Source organism: Argentina silus, assembly GCF_951799395.1.
Source record: "Argentina silus genome assembly, chromosome: 2".
In the NCBI taxonomy this organism is placed as follows: Eukaryota; Metazoa; Chordata; class Actinopteri; order Argentiniformes; family Argentinidae; genus Argentina; species Argentina silus.
Genome location: NC_139656.1, coordinates 29,036,742 through 29,056,239, shown reverse-complemented (window position 1 = coordinate 29,056,239; position 19,498 = coordinate 29,036,742). Strand labels below are relative to the sequence as shown.

Sequence of the window (19,498 nt, the reverse complement as noted above, 5' to 3'; positions counted from 1 at the left end):
CATCAACATCAACATCAACACACCCACGATTCATAACACCATCACATGTCTCAATCTAGCTACCAATCACAGAGTAACAGGGTGGTCTGGGACTACCTCTTAGCAGATACAATTGAGATTTTGTGGCCTATTCAGTGTCTGTTAAAGGCAGCCTCCAGAGGGGTGATTGCTGGTGTTTGTCACGTGGTATACCTGGAAACCTGAAAGTTTCGAGTAGGAGTTACATCACAGCCAGGTTGAGACAGGTGATCAATGTGATGATTGACAAAACAATAATGCATGTGGACAATACGGTAAACTCTGGTCACAGCAAACATATACATCACTAGACAGATCAGAAGATGGACAGAAATGAATGAACAAACAGGAAGTATTATCTTTATGCGAAGACCAAATATTTGCACAGACAATGCGACTGGCTATAAACCTAGGTTACACAACTCTGGTTTCCGTATTGATATAGGCCTACAGACACGTGGACTATTAAATTATGCCGCACAACAGACTAAATTCACAAACTATTATTCCCAAATTTAGGCTATAGGGCTACTGCCCCCTCCCCTGTACAAGCTTCTCTCCTGTTAATAAAAAAAATAAAAAAAATAATCCTTCTTCTAGCATTGTGACTGCCTATGGCCCCTATGGCATTGATTACTATGCCTATGGCATTGATTACTTTATCTTATGATGACTGATGGATAGATGATTCACTTACTTAAACAAATGTATTTGTTGTAAGTCGCTTTGGATAAAGGCGTCTGCTAAATGCCATAAATGTAAATGTAAACAATGTGAGAAGAACGTGTGAGCCAAAGGCAGCCCTTGGGCAGCCACATGCAGGTCTCTGCCGATCGAGCATGTGCACTGGGTTACCAAGACGAGAAGCACACGGGAATGCACCTCAGCCCTCAGCCAGCAACCATCAATGCCATGACAGACACAGCACATTATTCAGCTGATAAAACAACACCCGCTATATAAGTTATACGTTTTTCTTTAACCAAGGCTAAAGCACATATAGAGAACCTGTAGTTGTCACGCCTGAGGTTGCTATCTGGTGACTCTGGCGCCCTCCTCTGGCGGTACGGGGCCAGTGGCCTCCCAATCTACCTGTATTCATTTCACCTGTGTATTCTGTCCCCTGTTTGTTATTTATAGCCTGTGTTTCCCCATGTCTTTGTCTGAGATTCTCCCCGTCTGTTCCGTATCCTAGTCGTTTACCCCTTAGCCCTAGTTCCAGTTTCGTATGTTTTTAGTTCTAGTTATTCCGCTTGCGAAGCGCGTACCTTAGTTAACGGAGCTTGGTTTTCTCCACCTTTATTTTACCCATTTCCCCCCCAGTGTTTGTTTGTTTGTATGCAGTGCCTCCGTTCGCTCATTAAAGACTCTCCTTGATTTACTTTACGCTGTCGTCTGAGTATCTCTCCGCACTTGGGTCCACTGCATGATCACCGCTAACATTTTTAGGGTGGGGATTTTGGGATAGAGACAGTAGAGATTAGAGGGCTGCATTGGGATTGGGTCCCGCCGGGTCCCGCGGGACCCAACGCAAATCTCGCGGGAGCGGGCGGTTTGAACTTTGCTGCGGGCGGGAACGGGCGGCTAAAAAAAACACTGCGGGATCGGGATGTAGTCTAGGCTAGCGACAGGAAACAAACAACCCCATGAATCTCTTTATTAATAGCCTATAAAATTACGTGTTTTCTCCTGCGGGACGGGAGAAGACACAAAATCAATGCATCTCTATTATTGTGCGGGCAGAAATTCTCAGAGTTTTGCGGACACGGGCGGGAGTGGACATACACACTGCGGGAGCGGACGGGAGTGTAACACGCACGCTGCGGTCGCGGGCGGTAATGGTCAGAAATTCAGTGAGAGCGGGATGAAGAAAACAGTCCCGCGCAGGGCTCTAGTAGAGATTGACAGGAAGGATTCGAGAGAGAGGAGGGATGACATGCAAGATAGGTCGAGGGTCGGAATGAACCAGGAACCTTGTGATTACGTGGTAAACGCATTAGTGTGCTACGCCAGGTACTGGTATTTTCTGTGCTATTTTTCCATTGGCTGAACAATTCTTTTTTTTTTTTTTTTTTTTTTTACTTTTGATTGGGTGGGCAAGACGCATGTTTGGGGGGGCTGAGCCCACCTTGCCACCGCCGGCCTTGCTGTGAGCTGGCCTTCTCATCCCTGACATACATGAAAAGCAAGAGGACCTGTGCGTCGGGCTCGTGTCAATCTCCCCCCACATCTAAATACTTTGCTCTCAAAAGCAGGCGCATGTGTCCCACTGATTGCAGATGCCCAAGACAGCACTTGTGATTTGTTTGTATAAATGCTTTGCAGAAAAAAGCATCTGCCCAAGATTTAAATGCATTTAATTTCCTGATGATAAGACCTTAGGCAAAAAGACCTCAAAACAAACAACTGAAGATGGCTGCTGTACAGGCCTGGCAGAGCATCACCAGAGAAGATACCCAGCGTGGTGGGGACCCCTGGTGGGGTCAATGGATCGCAGACTTCACTTTCTAAATGGTGAACCCAATCTGAAAAAAACCCATTGAATTAAAGCTGAGAATCTCTACTTTGACCCCATAGTAATTGTTTGATTTCAAATCCAAATTGTTGGAGTACAGTACTGTGGCACTGGATGTGAACAGTATTATGCTTGTCACTCTGAGGAGTAGGACAACTTTTAGGGACATCCACCACTACATCCTCTTCACCCACATGTTCTTCAATGACTCCTTCCAGCTGCTTTTCACCTATCTGGTGTATGTCTTTGTCTTGGCTTACCTACAAGTACTCAAGCCCGTCTGTTCTCTGATGATCCTGATCGCCTCCACCACATCCCACAACGCCCCACTGAACTTGGCTGTGATGTCACTGGAACGCTATCCGCCATTGCCATTACTGTCGTCTGGTTTCTAGGATCCATTAACGTTGTCATTGATGTACTGTATAATATAGCACTGGATTCCACCTTTTTTGTTACTTTTGGGTACCCTAAAATAGGGGGACTATGTATAAAAAGTGTTGTAATTTCTGAATGGTGAAACCAATATTTACATGTTGTCATTCATTTCCTGTTGAAAAGTGTAACCTTTCAAATGTATGTCCATTATTTTTGGATATTTATTTTTAAGATCATGTGCACTTGGGTTAGTCTGCCATAGGAAAACAATACAGTTCTGGGACAATAACATGAACCACAAATGTTGGCTTAATATGATTGCTTTAATAGGATATTCAAAATGACAAAGAGGGTTATTGTTTTCATTATTCTTACAGTGAAAACATGAATTAGTTTGGTAACATTTTACTCTCCAGCTTTCATTATGCTGTCATGAAAGATACATATAAATACAGTCATAAATAGTAAACTTATGGCATCTAACTTTACGCACCTAATGCAGAGAACATCCACACATGTTGTTTGTTTTAAAGTGAGCATGGCTAGCAATGAGTTGACTTTTACCAAATACTGTTGGTGAGGTTAATGTACGACAGCAATAGATTTTAAAGCTTCTAGCTATATAAACTATCTATTTTTCTTCTCCCACTGAATTTAATTCCCTGACTACTACAGTAGGCCAGTGTTTAAATAGTTCATACTATCATTGCAACGGTGGTCTACCTCAATGCTGCTGCCTCAGCAGACAAGTTGTGAAGACGTGTGCTTCTGAAGAGCTGTGAATGATGTTTGAAAAGATCCATCCTTCTCATCACTAAAATAAAAATGAGATAGAGAATGATAGTTTGCCTTATCAGCTTGCCTTATCAGATAGATTGGCAAAGTCGAGTTTAATATATACCAGCTCATGAATAATAGAGATGAAGAGTGAAAGTGGTTTAAATATCAGATAATCTTAATGAGGACCAAGCAATGGCACCAACTCCTATCTACTCTCATACCGTCATCACGCATTCTCTCAAAGTGCAAAGAAGCGGGGAAAATGTTTTTGTGCAATCTGACATGAATAAGTGCGAGTCTGCTTTCATAACACAGCGTATTTATTACAGAATGAAGTGAGGGATTTTCATGCAAGACAGGAGTAAGGATGTTGGGTTTCAGTGGGACTGGAACTGGATAGAAAAGTAGCCTACAGTTGTTATCATTAAAAATGTCATAATAGGGTGGGAACGTCAGAATTTTCATCAGCGGGCAAGGGCAGCCTTCTCTCGTCTACTCAATGTAAAACACTGGTCAATCAAACATCTTTCTTTCATCACTGGGGACATTACGCAACATTTTGGCTACAGTAAAGTCAATGGTTGTCAACAGAATTCGTTAAATGAAGAACTTTACTGTTCTAGGGGGGGAGTGGGCCTGGATTTGAAATTCATCTCTAAAAGACTATTGGCTAGATACATTTTTTTTGTTAATGGGAAACGATTTGAGCTATCCAAGGACATAATTTTGACTTTTTCCGACGAGACAATAATTTGCCCTTTTCCAAATTGAAACAACAACTCATAAACTACTCATATTCATATAATTCATCCAGGGTTCCAATTATTGTTAATTCAAAATGAAAAAAAAAACAATAAAACAAATAAAAATAATTCAATTAAAATATAAAATTAATATCAGCTCACAAATTAGGCAAGTGACGATGCAGATTTACTGGCGATATCGTCGCACAAGCATGAACCTTTTAAACTCTGGCCTACTGTACTGTTTAGTGAACAGAGAAGGCAAGCAATATACACCTGACCATCTTAACCGTAACCATAATATTGTGTTGTTTTTTGTGAATCTCATTACCCCTTTTGCAACAACATCTCATTTGTACATTTTAAACGGTCACAGAGAAAAATTACACAAATAGTTATAAAAGCAACAGTTATTATATATATATTAAAGATAAGGAAGTTTAATTGTTAATTGTTTGCCTAAAAGTGAAGTGCATCATTAATAAGGCCCACAGAAATTCTCAACTTGTTTTTTCTCTGGTCGTTCCATATATAGCACTGTCTCAAAACATTTCAAGACACCAGGTAGAAACAGGAGTTAGACGTAACAGGTTTGTATTCACGCACCCAGTCTATATAGAATGTTATGTTTTTTGTGTCGCTGCATGCACAGAAGGAAAACTGTGGAACTGTCGGACTGAGGAAGCTCATGCAGCGGTGCCTTGAGGCTAAGCTTTGAATTACATGTTCGTGATGTGACAGGTGGTCAAGACTTTATCTGGGCCCTACTCATTAAACCACAGAACGTTGTGACACACTTGGCAAAATAAGCTTGGTATTGGGAGGTGTGGCGTTTTTTTTTATTTTTACGAATTAGATTAGAGGGCATTATTTCTATTTAGGCGACCCCTTAAGTGCACCCTCAGAGGCTAAATCCTCCAAAATGTAACTTTAAGCTCAGTATGTCATGTTACAATCACCACTGGCTTCACTGGGTTTCTGAAGCCAAAGGTAAAATAGTATTTGAAAATGTGTCTGAAAGTCTGATCTCTCAGGCCGTATATGAGAGGGCTCAGACACCTGGGGAAGATGATTAGGCCTAAAAACAGAACATACTGAATATGTAAGACAGTCAAAGGGTCCATCCGCCAGCGCACCATAGAGTTAATCATGTTAAAGAGGGTGGAGGACAGACATAGGCCCAGCTGAATCAGGTGCAGCAGCACTGTCTTATGGGCTTTACTGGCAGTAGTTTTTTCAGAGGAAACAGACTTGGCGGTTACCAAAATGGCAATGTATGTATAGGTAATGATTACTCCTACTGTCACAAAGTAGATAGTGGTGAAGGCTTTGTTCATGTTTCTGTAAATGTTGAGCTGAAAGAGAGTGTATCTGGAACAGAAGACCTGCATAGTAACAGATCTGGACTCAATCGAGACAAACACAATGAGTTCAATGAGAGAGTGTAGGGAGCCCAGTACCCACACCACAGCAATGGCCACACCTGTCCTCCCACTGGTGGCAATCTGAGCATGCCTCAGTGGGTAACAGATGGCCACATACCTCTCCAGTGACATCACAGCCAAGTTGAGAGGGGCGACCGATGCGATGGTTCCGGCAAGAAAAGCAACAGTCACACACACATACCTAATCATTTTCAACTGGGTCACAGCAAACAGGTACAACACCATACATATCAGAAGGTGGAGCGAATCAGAGAAAAGCAAATGAGCAAACAGGATGTAGCGGCAAGTCTCCTGAAAGACTGGCTTACTCATCAAGGTGAATAGCATGACCCCGTTGACATAGAGGAAGAGGAGACATGGTGTCATGGAAAAGACAGCCTTCATAGGCATCCCATAGAGCTTCAGGAGGGTAACTCCTGTTGAGTTATTCATGGTCTCACAGGAATCTGTAAAGAAACAACACTGATAAAGACAGAGAAGTGACCACAGTGTTCTCCATTTGCCTTGTCCAAACTATTATATCATTTATAACTCTTTATGTTCACATTTTGTCAGTCATGGTTAAAAGTAAAAGTTTCTTCCCCCTTATACTTTATACTGTTTATATTTTTTAGTACTTCTATTTTATTTTATTCTATTTTAAAACTTATTGTTGCACTCCTCTGTGGCACTGTCACTTTTGCATTTCACTGTATACTTGTATGCACGTGACAAATAAAGAATCTTGAATCTTGAATCTTGAAAAAGTAGAACAGACAACAAATCTTCTTTAGATGTATAATATAATCGTATTCTGTGATATTGTGGACAGCCAACCATTTAAGTGAATTAAAAATGGATTGTTATGCAACATGCAAGGAACCCCCAGATCGACTAGACCTTCTATCTTGTATACATCTATGTACCCGGAGCCTTTTCAACTGTGGACTAGGTTTTGCCCTCTAATTTTTCCCTCTCTGAATGGATGATCTAGAATTCCAAATATAAACATTGCCATATTTCTGAAACAAACAGATACATTCCAAAGATTAATTCTATCATCAATACATTATTATTTTATGAGGAGTCTACAGACGTACTCACAGTCAGAGGCTCATGCTCTGTGTCTCTGCGTTGGTGTGTCTCTCTGAGTTTGTGTGGAATGGAGAGAGATGGCTGTAGGATTGACCCTCATATAACATCAACATCAACATCAACACACCCACGATTCATAACACCATCACATGTCTCAATCTAGCTACCAATCACAGAGTAACAGGGTGGTCTGGGACTACCTCTTAGCAGATACAATTGAGATTTTGTGGCCTATTCAGTGTCTGTTAAAGGCAGCCTCCAGAGGGGTGATTGCTGGTGTTTGTCACGTGGTATACCTGGAAACCTGAAAGTTTCGAGTAGGAGTTACATCACAGCCAGGTTGAGACAGGTGATCAATGTGATGATTGACAAAACAATAATGCATGTGGACAATACGGTAAACTCTGGTCACAGCAAACATGTACATCACTAGACAGATCAGAAGATGGACAGAAATGAATGAACAAACAGGAAGTATTATCTTTATGCGAAGACCAAATATTTGCACAGACAATGCGACTGGCTATAAACCTAGGTTACACAACTCTGGTTTCCGTATTGATATAGGCCTACAGACACGTGGACTATTAAATTATGCCGCACAACAGACTAAATTCACAAACTATTATTCCCAAATTTAGGCTATAGGGCTACTGCCCCCTCCCCTGTACAAGTTTCTCTCCTGTTAATAAAAAAAATAAAAAAAATAATCCTTCTTCTAGCATTGTGACTGCCTATGGCCCCTATGGCATTGATTACTATGCCTATGGCATTGATTACTTTATCTTATGATGACTGATGGATAGATGATTCACTTACTTAAACAAATGTATTTGTTGTAAGTCGCTTTGGATAAAGGCGTCTGCTAAATGCCATAAATGTAAATGTAAACAATGTGAGAAGAACGTGTGAGCCAAAGGCAGCCCTTGGGCAGCCACATGCAGGTCTCTGCCGATCGAGCATGTGCACTGGGTTACCAAGACGAGAAGCACACGGGAATGCACCTCAGCCCTCAGCCAGCAACCATCAATGCCATGACAGACACAGCACATTATTCAGCTGATAAAACAACACCCGCTATATAAGTTATACGTTTTTCTTTAACCAAGGCTAAAGCACATATAGAGAACCTGTAGTTGTCACGCCTGAGGTTGCTATCTGGTGACTCTGGCGCCCTCCTCTGGCGGTACGGGGCCAGTGGCCTCCCAATCTACCTGTATTCATTTCACCTGTGTATTCTGTCCCCTGTTTGTTATTTATAGCCTGTGTTTCCCCATGTCTTCGTCTGAGATTCTCCCTGTCTGTTTGTGAGTACCCTGTCTGCCCGTCTGTTCCGTATCCTAGTCGTTTACCCCTTAGCCCTAGTTCCGTATGTTTTTAGTTCTAGTTATTCCGCTTGCGAAGCGCGTACCTTAGTTAACGGAGCTTGGTTTTCGCCACCTTTATTTTACCCATTTCCCCCCCAGTGTTTGTTTGTATGCAGTGCCTCCGTTCGCTCATTAAAGACTCTCCTTGATTTACTTTACGCTGTCGTCTGAGTATCTCTCCGCACTTGGGTCCACTGCATGATCACCGCTAACATTTTTAGGGTGGGGATTTTGGGATAGAGACAGTAGAGATTAGAGGGCTGCATTGGGATTGGGTCCCGCCGGGTCCCGCGGGACCCAACGCAAATCTCGCGGGAGCGGGCGGTTTGAACTTTGCTGCGGGCGGGAACGGGCGGCTAAAAAAAACACTGCGGGATCGGGATGTAGTCTAGGCTAGCGACAGGAAACAAACAACCCCATGAATCTCTTTATTAATAGCCTATAAAATTACGTGTTTTCTCCTGCGGGACGGGAGAAGACACAAAATCAATGCATCTCTATTATTGTGCGGGCAGAAATTCTCAGAGTTTTGCGGACACGGGCGGGAGTGGACATACACACTGCGGGAGCGGGCGGGAGTGTAACACGCACCCTGCGGTCGCGGGCGGTAATGGTCAGAAATTCAGTGAGAGCGGGATGAAGAAAACAGTCCCGCGCAGGGCTCTAGTAGAGATTGACAGGAAGGATTCGAGAGAGAGGAGGGATGACATGCAAGATAGGTCGAGGGTCGGAATCGAACCGGGAACCTTGTGATTACGTGGTAAGCGCATTAGTGTGCTACGCCACTAAGTGCCCCAGGTACTGGTATTTTCTGTGCTATTTTTCCATTGGCTGAACAATTCTTTTTTATTTTATTTTTTTATTTATTTACTTTTGATTGGGTGGGCAAGACGCATATTTGGGGGGGACTGAGCCCACCTTGCCACCGCCGGCCTTGCTGTGAGCTGGCCTTCTCATCCCTGACATACATGAAAAGCAAGAGGACCTGTGCGTCTGGCTTGTGTCAATCTCCCCCCACATCTAAAGACTTTGCTCTCAAAAGCAGGCGCATGTGTCCCACTGATTGCAGATGCCCAAGACAGCACTTGTGATTTGTTTGTATAAATGCTTTGCATTTGCCTTTGGAGTCTGCTATTGGTGTCTGTCAACATGAGGACCAAAGAGACGTCAATGAAAGTCAAGGAAGCCATTATGAGGCTGAAACATCAGAAAAAAAAATCGAACTTACCAAAATCAACAGTTTGTAACATAATTAAAAAACAAAGAAAGCACTGGTGAGCTCAACATTCGCAAATGGGCTGGTAGGCCAAGCAAGACATCTCCAGTGAATGACCAAAGAATGCTCACCATAAATCAGAAAACCCCCAAAACAACTGTCCACATATCAGGAACACTCTCCAGGAGGTAGGCGTGAATGTGTCTGAGACTACCATCCACAGTATACGTCACCAGCCAAACTACAGATGCTTCACTGCAAGGTGCAAACCACTAGTTATCCTCAAAAAGAATGGTCAACTTACAGTTTGCTAAAAAGTACCTAAAGTCTGCAAAGGTCTGGAAAACAGTCTTGAGGACAGATAAGACAAATTATTATGTACCAGAGTGATTGCAAGAGGACATTTTGGAGAAAAAAGCATCTGCCCAAGATTTAAATGCATTTAATTTCCTGATGATAAGACCTTAGGCAAAAAGACCTCAAAACAAACAACTGAAGATGGCTGCTGTAGGCAGAGCATCACCAGAGAAGATACCCAGCGTGGTGGGGTCAATGGATCACAGACTTCACTTTCTAAATGGTGAACCCAATCTGAAAAAAACCCATTGAATTAAAGCTGAGAATCTCTACTTTGACCCCATAGTAATTGTTTGATTTCAAATCCAAATGGTTGGAGTACAGTACTGTGGCACTGGATGTGAACAGTATTATGCTTGTCACTCTGAGGAGTAGGACAACTTTTAGGGACATCCACCACTACATCCTCTTCACCCACATGTTCTTCAATGACTCCTTCCAGCTGCTTTTCACCTATCTGGTGTATGTCTTTGTCTTGGCTTACCTACAAGTACTCAAGCCTGTCTGTTCTCTGATGATCCTGATTGCCTCCACCACATCCCACAACGCCCCACTGAACTTGGCTGTGATGTCACTGGAACGCTATCCGCCATTGCCATTACTGTCGTCTGGTTTCTAGGATCCATTAACTTTGTCATTGATGTAATGTATAATATAGCACTGGATTCCACCTTTTTTGTTACTTTTGGGTACCCTAAAATAGGGGGACTATGTATAAAAAGTGTTGTAATTTCTGAATGGTGAAACCAATATTTACACAAATACCATCAAATAAAAGCTGGCAATCTCTACTACAACTGTTTGATTTGATGTTTGATTTAAAATCCAAACTTTTGTAGAGACAAAAGAAGAATGCTTCACTGTCCCATTACTTACACAGGGCACTGTAACTGTCCTAATATGTATGCAGATAAAATGATATTTTATATCCCAGCAAACCTCAAACAGCTTCTTGTCTTAAATGTTCTTGCTGTTTCTGTTACAATGTCTATATGTTGTTTTGTGTCATCCTAACCTAACGGTACATTTACTCTATACGGGATGTACTGGTATAACAAAACAAAAAGCAAAGATCTCTGAATTTGGCCTTATTCACTTTTTATCATCATTCTTAAAATCCAACAATGTTTAACACACAGCACAACATGATGCAGTCACCCACAACTGAAACAGCCAAGGCATCGCAGGGCATCAAACCAAAAGTTGGGGATGGGGGTAAAGCAAATCCCTGCATCTTAAAAAAGAAAAAAGAAAAAGAAAAGGCAAAGCCATAAGTGCCATTAGATCTACATTTACATTTCTCAAAGTAATAATGATAATAATAATAATAATAATAATAATAATAATAAAACAAAAATAATTACAAAAAGTCATTTCAATTTGAGAACTGAAGTGCTGAGAATGTTTTGCAGCTGAGTAGTCTTCATGTTTATTTAATTTAGATAGATCTACTTTCTCCAGACTGGGAGTAATGGGCAGAAGATGGTGTCCATGAATCTCCACGTCTTCTCTTCACGACTGCTGGTTGAGTCCATGGCAAAACTGGGACTTGTCTGCAGTATGCCAAAAGAAAGGTAGACAAAACCATGAACAAACAAACAACGAAAATGATACAGTACACATTTTCTTTTCTGGTCTCAATTTGACAGAGCAAAAAAAAGTGTTGTTGGTGTCAAAACAGGGCATAAAACTCTTACAATACTGGTGGGAGAATTTATTCCAAAATCTTTTATTGTGTGACATCCATAATTTCTCTAGGTAAGTTACTGTATGTGTGACACAATGTAATTCAAGTTACATTCAAAACGTGTTTCAGTGCACAGTGTTTGAAGTGGTATTTTTGCCATGTCAAATTGTCACCAACAGTACTTCATATACAGCACAACGTAACAATGTATAATCGTGTGTATTTTACCCCACAACAAATTCCTTACCACAGGAAACCCTCCTTGAATTCAGTGAACTTGTGACGGACCATGAATGTGGCCAGAGCGTCTGCTACCTGAAGAGGGGAAGGGGGGAAAACATCATGAACTTCTCAGGGCATTCACACACTTGTTCTTGCATATTTAAAACTGGCAATAGACTTACGTTCCCTAGGACAATTAAAATACAAATTCAAATCTCAAATGTTGATTCAAGCAAAATGATGCTGCGAGCTGTATTTGCACTACACAACAGCAGTTAGGATAAATGGTAAAATGATTATGCTGAATGATATGGGATAAACTCGTCCTGGATGTTGTCCCCTGTCAACTCCAGTTGTTTTCTCTCTACCAGTCACATAAACAATATATAGAATTAAAGGCCGGGTCCAGAGTTGCTGAAACTGTGCAATGTGAGCGGCGGCTGTTTGGAGAATAACACAGGCTTTCAAACCACAACAAACGTTTTCCCTGGTAGCCATGTTACTGTTTGCACAGTAACTGTTCTTCTCCAAGTTACACCACTCAACTGTCTGTGCCCTGTGTTTGGTTTTCACTTCCCCCTCCCCTCTGAGAGACTTCTCCGGAAGAAAAAGAAGCTCTCTCTGTAACATTATCCAACTAACTAAGACGGCTATGAATGTAAGCACAGTTACAGTGACTGTTAACAACTATCCTTTTATTTAATTATCAATTCCTCAACATGGCTTAGTGCTTCCCACTATATAGAGTACAGTAGCTAGCAAGCTATCTATCTATCTATTGGTGGTTGGGCGGCCACAGGAGTTTCAGCAACTCTGGATCCGGCCTTCCGTCGTATGCTCCAAGTAGGTTAGTTGTTGAGCCACTACTCACTTTTTCAGGGGCGTCCTCATGGACGGCATGGCCACACTGAGGGAGCACCTGCATCTGGAACTTCCCTGCATAGAAAAAGCCCAGTGACGATGGGTGTGAGTGAGTGGGGGGTCACACACATCCCTTATACTTCCCCCAGGGGTTCGCAAAAAATGTTTGCTGAATGTTACCACTTTTCTCTCCCTGACAAAGCGTTTTTGCTCCATCTAGTGTCACTTCGCAAATACACAATAATTAACAATTAAGTCCACTGTTAGCCCACCTAACCCCAACACACTTTTTTTTTCATATAGCGCATTTTCATTGCACACTAATGGGGGAGAGTGTGAGTGCTGTCCATGGTTCTATACAGGGATGCAGGCCTAGTGTGCAGCGCTGCAGAGCACAGGGACTTCTTTTATGGGTGATAAAACAGTGATCTATAAATATGTGTGAAAAATTACCATGAATCCAATATTATTTAATACAGCATGCTGTATGTCTGTGTAATATCTTTCGTGAGTTGCCACCATCATACCGACAATTGCAAATATCAACTGAAACAACCCATCATGCTGTACGTTACATGAAACTATGACACACGCCCTCCCCTCACCTTGCATCTGTCCGATTGTGAGATCTTTGTCAAGCCTGTCGACACCTATAGAGGAGACAATGTTGTAGGTATAAGTACAGTTAGTTTGAGCAAGGCTAAACATTGCACCGTTGATTTCGGGTGCCCAGAGTGTGCCCATCTTAAAAAGATGAAAGAGGTGTATTCAATCAAGACCTACTATAAGTACACATTTAACATTTAGTAAAAAAGTATGATAAATTATTTTGCCACAGTACAGTGTGACTTGTACTCTGGTCTGTAGGGCTGGAAGGCATTGTCATAACCAGTAAGCCAGTACGTTTTTGAATCTTGGCTGCCTAAAATGGCGGATTTAGACAGCATCTGCCGAAATTGTGTGTTTTTAGTTTTCCAGAGCAAAAACGTTCCTGGCTTGGTAGTTGCGTAGCTAGGATTAGTAGTTACATAATCTGTATTTCTAGATAAGATTGAAGTAGCATGCTATCTAGTTAATGTAGCATGCTATCATGCTATCTAGTTATCTAGCACTTTTCCGCTAGCACTAATGTATTAGCCATCTTCCAAATGGCTGTTTTTATCAGTATTTGTAGGACAATAGGCAAAATGAGGTATTGAATTTACAAGTGTTATTTTGACAACATTTGCGTTATTCAGCTTATAAAATGAATTTCTTGTTCATCTACAACTTGTTGCTAAGCAATTTAATGGCTGCCAACTTCCTGTAAATTTCTAAATTCCAATCTCAGTTAAGTTTAATTTTTATCTGTATGTAAAACCAATCAGACTTTTTGGAGTTACAAAACGTTGAATAGTTTTAAAAGCATAATAGGTATCACAAACCTTTTTACAGGGTTTATAATTTAGAGTTTTCTAAACATTTCATTTTTTTGTGTGAAAATGTTAATGTTTTTTTTTGCAAATTTTAAAGTTGGAGTGTCTCTCTTAAAAGTTGTAAGAACAGCAGCATTCCAAAAATTGCATCTTTTGGTCACCATAAAATAGCATTTTTAAGTGATTATATGTTTTAAAGTATAATGAGTATCAGAAAGTTGAATACAAGCAACTTCAGTCAGACCTCTATGCACGTTATAAAGTTGAAATCATAAATTTCACAAAAGCTGTAGGAGGAATAGCAAGTAGAAGAAAATAGAATAAGAAGACACACAAGCACAATAACTAGGCCTAAATCAAATTCAAATAAATGTAGTGTTCACTGGAACAACAGAGTTTGGCTTGTATGACAAACACACAAAAGCCTCTGAAACTGGAAATCCAATGTAAGGGCAAACCCTTCATGCAAATTGTGCCACCTTTGTGTTCTCCGGAACCAAGAGTGAGGACCAATGGGGATGTTGAGGGGCTAACCTGCAAGCAGGAGCAGTTTTGGCACAGGGCAGGTGAGGAAGAGGGAAGACAGGCCGCTGAACCAGCCCTCCCAGTACTTCTCAGTCTTTGACAGCTCGATCCGCCAAGTAAAGAGGCTTTCCTTCTTCACCTGGATAAGAGGAGCAAGACAATCTTTAATGTACCTGAACACCTGAATACACAGGTAGCCATTAAACATAGAAATCATAACCACTTTTCCATGAGTCAATCAACCCTCCCCCCAATCATCCCAGGTATGACCTCTTGGTCGTCTTCCTTCTTCCTTTTATGGTTGGATTCTCCTTCCTCTTCTTCCTCCTCCTCTTCCTCCTCAATGATGCCTTCCACAATACTCTTGGAGATGCCAGGACTGTTGAGGGGTTCTTCACATCTAGAGGTCAGGACAAGTACTTTACCAATTACCTTAACAGTGTTACAGTGTCAGGTTAATTCCTTCAATAGTCTCCCAGACACTTATTTCACAAATCCAGACATACTTTTTCACCTGGCCACCCATGGACACCCTTGCCGACTCAATGTTTCGGATCTGTCCACTCTTCACACTGAAGGAGGTGTGACATCATTAGAAAACACACATGACTTGATGGTTGCTCTATAGTAATTGATGTGTTTTTTCACACTTATGCTTGTCAAGGCTACTAAATGGCTGAATTATACTAAATGGCTGAGGTATGTAATTATAATTATATGAGGTAGGTAATTATACATTAGTATGTTGTATCTTATACAGCACAGCAGGGCATACTGGGTGCTGCTTGTAGGAGGGGTGTCAATCCTCGTCTGTGTCTAATCTGTGTGTGAAGGACTGTTTGGGTCATAGATCAAAAATACATTTGACCATATAAACATAGTGAACATGTTCAGATAGATTCAGCATTTTACCTCCACTCAATGGCATTCTCCACAGACTTAAAGGTCTTTGGTCGACTCCTGAGGAAATTCTGCATACTGTTCAAGGCATCCATTGCTGTGCCTGAACAAAACAATAATGTAAATGATTTGTAATTAAGTCAACTGTGAACAAATCCAGAAATTATTGCATCCATCATTACTGCATCTATCTATTCAGAAACCATAATAATAATAAATTGGAGGTACATAAAAAATGAGTTAACTATTGTCTTGTGTCAAAACATGCTGCCCAACAGCGGCTCAATAATTCTATCTGTCCCAATACAATGATAAACTACATGAAAACCCACACCATGTCAAGTTTTGTGACTCTCTCCACTCATCGCAAAAGCTGTGCAACTTAGACAAAGCATGTTCTATATAAGCGAAGGACAACAAACACAAACACTCACCTTCAACAACATCAATCACACAAAGGCCAAGTAAAGACGGCACATGATTGGCTGCTGCAGTGTGAACTGCAATGGCTCCACCCATGCTGTGTCCGATCATCATGATTGGAGGCGGGTTCTCTCCATACAGTGCTTCAACCACTTTGCCAATATCCCTTGTGGAGAGAAAAGACCAAACTAAACTTTTTTTTTTTTGCAGAATTCTAGAGCAAACTCACCCATACAAACCAGCCCTACCAAGTTCCACAATGTCACCCACCAGAACATATAATATTGAAATTTGTGTCTCAGTTATCAGAGCAGAGATTGAAAGTGAAGTCAGTTTCTTTCCACTGGCACTTCCTTGATATAAACAAGACTATTCTGGGAATGCAGAAAACCTTTTTTCTTTCTTGCATCTAACACCAGATCACTGTCTCAGTAGGAGGCAGAAGCAGCAGATGGCTCCACTGACTCAGTCCTCCTGTCTGCAGATCCTCTCTATCCCTACACCTCCATCACTGCCTCCTACCCCCACACCTCCATTACTGCGCCTCCTATCCCCACACCTCCATCACTGTGCCTCCTATCCCTACACCTCCATCACTGCCTCCTATCCCCCTACACTGCGCCTCCTATCCCTACACCTCCATCACTGCGCCTCCTATCCCTACACCTCCATCACTGCCTCCTATCCCCCTACACTGCGCCTCCTATCCCTACACCTCCATCACTGCCTCCTACCCCTACACCTCCATCACTGCCTCCTATCCCTACACCTCCATCACTGCGCCTCCTATCCCTACACCTCCATCACTGCCTCCTATCCCCTTCCCTCCATCACTGCCTCCTATCCCTATACCTCCATCACTGCCTCCTACCCCTACACCTCCATCACTGCCTCCTACCCCCCTACACCTCCATCACTGCGCCTCCTATCCCCCTACACCTCCATCACTGCCTCCTATCCCTACACCTCCATCACTGCCTCCTACCCCCCTACACCTCCATCACTGCCTCCTATCCCTACACCTCCATCACTGCCTCCTAACCCCTTCCCTTCCTCTCTAGCATAACAGCAGTACTTTGCCCATCATTAATTCTGGCTAACACTAACCAATGACTGATGGAAGGACAGGAGGGTGAATGACAATGAACATTAACTTGATGTATCTCTATATCGCTCATCTTGTTCCCCAAATGTTTCTGACCTGACAACTTACTTGGCCATCGTTTCTGCCGAAAGATCGTCCATATTTTTTACTTTGGAGTCGCCTGTGTATGATAGATGAAAAAACAAAAAGTAACTACAGTGCCCTCCATAAGTATTGGAAAGAGGAAGAATGTTGTCTTCTTTTAGCTCTATACTCTGGATAGTAATTGTTTGATTTCAAATCCAAACTGTTGGAGTATAGACCTAAAAGACAAATTCTTCCACTTTCCAGTACTTATGGAGGGCACTGTATGTCATTATTATGATATATAATACTATAAAGATAGCTGATGGAATGTAAAATCATGAGTACAGAAACCACTCACCATGGGCCCTAAGGTCCATTGCCACCACCCTGCAGTGAATCCTGCTGTATATCACCGTCTGAAAAACCCACAGACACACATGCAATCTTTAACAGGGTAGGCACACATACATTTGAATAAACACATATTGTATATATACATATTTGCAACCATCAGGCTCAATCAGAAACACTAGCCCACCTGAAGGCCTGCTCAAAGTACTCTTAAACAGTCACTAGTCATCATTTAACGCAGGACAAACATTCCCATTATTATATTTCTAAGAGCATGCATCCTGCTTCCATCTTCTTAAGAGGTATAGGAGTCTCACAGTGAACACGGCCCAAGAGAGAGCAGAGTGGCCTCCTCCATGGAGCAGAAGCAGCACAGGACCTTCGGTGCCACTGCTGTAGATTCTGAATGTGTGCAGAGGAGTTAAGGATGTGCTTACTGTACACTGGATCAATGTGGAATAAGCTGTTATCCACAGACTTAACAGGCAGTGCATCAAATGACCTGAAGTGCATACAGGAGGTCAATCCCCTAAAGAAGCAATATGAAAATATATATGATATATTATTTCAAATGACCATTCAGGGTTCTACTCCCGGTGTACAAACATGAGAGCTAATGGGAATATCAGGGAAGGATATGTCTTTGCTGCTATCGTTTTCCACCTCTACATCTTCCATCGTTTCAAAGTATTGACTCCAAGGCAGGGGGGAAAAGTCTCGCTTCCGTCCAGGTCTGTGTGTTAGGCGGAGTAAAAGAAAGAGAAGGGTGAATTCAACAGTATAATCCTAAAATTGTAAACTACTACAAAAAACTACAAAGTGGAAACAGTATGACTATAATTCAGAACATGCTATGTCTAAAATGTATGATGTTCTGTGCTACGATGAGACGTGACGTGACAACAACACTAGAAAGTGAGGAAAAACACTGGAGGAAAAAGTCGTGACTCAGTTGGCGAGAAGGGAGGGGGAGGGGGAGGAGGCTTACTCTGTTTGATAACTGAATGATGTAAAACAAATTTAAAAAACAACAACAACAACAAACAACTCCATCAACGACACAATAACCCATACCTAGTTTGTAACGAATAGTACAACTGACTAGTTAAGTACTACGGGAAAGTTAGCTAGCTAGCTCGACCGCAAGAGTGATGGCTGCCCCTCACACGGCGGACCTGTCAGAAGCAGCTGACCACCATGCACATTTTACTAGGTGGTGTTTTTGAGTGTGGCGCTAGAACAACTACTCAGCACAACATTGAAACAAGTAGCTAACTAGCTTGGAGTTTGTTGAGTTTCAAACAAGCCAGTTGATAACTTAAGCTTTACGAGTGGTAGTACTAGTTTCAGTCAGTGACCTGTCATGATGGAGACATCAATGCTGGCAATTTTGCCAACTTATCAAACTACAGAGAGGAGACAAAACTATAAGGAGTTAAGCTCTGCAATTCCAAGTTGTTTAAAACTGATAGATTTCATGAGCCAGAAGGTACCTAGCTCGCCAAACCTCTGAACTAAGTAAGCCAGCGTAGCTAGCTATAGAACTATTTAACTCACCCCATTCTCATTTTGGACCCCGACTGCAAACCTCCTACTGGAGGTCTGGAGGCTAACAAATTCAAATGCAACTGTTTCTCCATGCCTACGGACAAGTGGCCAAGGCCGTTCTGTCAACTACCAAATATTTCCCCTCTTTTGCACCATACGATTTTCTTCTAGCGCTGAGGTAGCTCTACGGCTAGCTAGCTATATTAATAACAGCAGATTTTGCCAGCTGGGGATTGTTCCCTTTAGCTCCCCCTGCCCACAACAATCGCGTTTTCCACATTGCATTCTGGGACATGTATGCAGTCTGTACGCTGCTCTCATGCTCAATCAACGCGATACATTCTTATAAAAACGACATTTCCAGAGAAACAAGGCGCTGCACGTGAAAGCGTAAACGTGGTTAAAAGATGACGTAATGTTTTTACCATCAAGAATGCACAAATAAATTATAATATCTCAGATATTCATATTCGTCATCCTCCACCCTTCTCCTCCTCCTCAT

The 19,498-nt window shown here is 41.9% G+C and overlaps 2 protein-coding genes across 2 annotated transcripts; both read right to left on the bottom strand.

The window, feature by feature from the left end:
• Positions 1 to 5,378: 5,378 nt before the first annotated feature.
• On the bottom strand, positions 5,379 to 6,311 carry LOC310801298 (odorant receptor 131-2-like; the record flags this gene model as incomplete). The annotated part of the gene is made up of 1 exon (XM_083665293.1): positions 5,379 to 6,311. One exon carries the CDS (start codon positions 6,309 to 6,311, stop codon positions 5,379 to 5,381), a length of 933 nt encoding a protein of 310 aa, XP_083521419.1.
• A 5,512-nt stretch (positions 6,312 to 11,823) lies between these two features.
• Positions 11,824 to 19,184, bottom strand: ppme1 (protein phosphatase methylesterase 1; the record flags this gene model as incomplete). The annotated part of the gene is made up of 13 exons (XM_083688298.1): positions 19,006 to 19,184; positions 18,090 to 18,181; positions 17,766 to 17,860; positions 17,456 to 17,513; positions 17,140 to 17,191; positions 15,938 to 16,092; positions 15,516 to 15,606; positions 15,110 to 15,175; positions 14,874 to 15,003; positions 14,613 to 14,742; positions 13,269 to 13,313; positions 12,674 to 12,738; positions 11,824 to 11,895 (listed from the first exon to the last, which is right to left on the bottom strand). Exons 1-13 carry the CDS (start codon positions 19,086 to 19,088, stop codon positions 11,824 to 11,826), a joined length of 1,134 nt encoding a protein of 377 aa, XP_083544424.1. The 5' UTR covers positions 19,089 to 19,184.
• Positions 19,185 to 19,498: the final 314 nt, after the last annotated feature.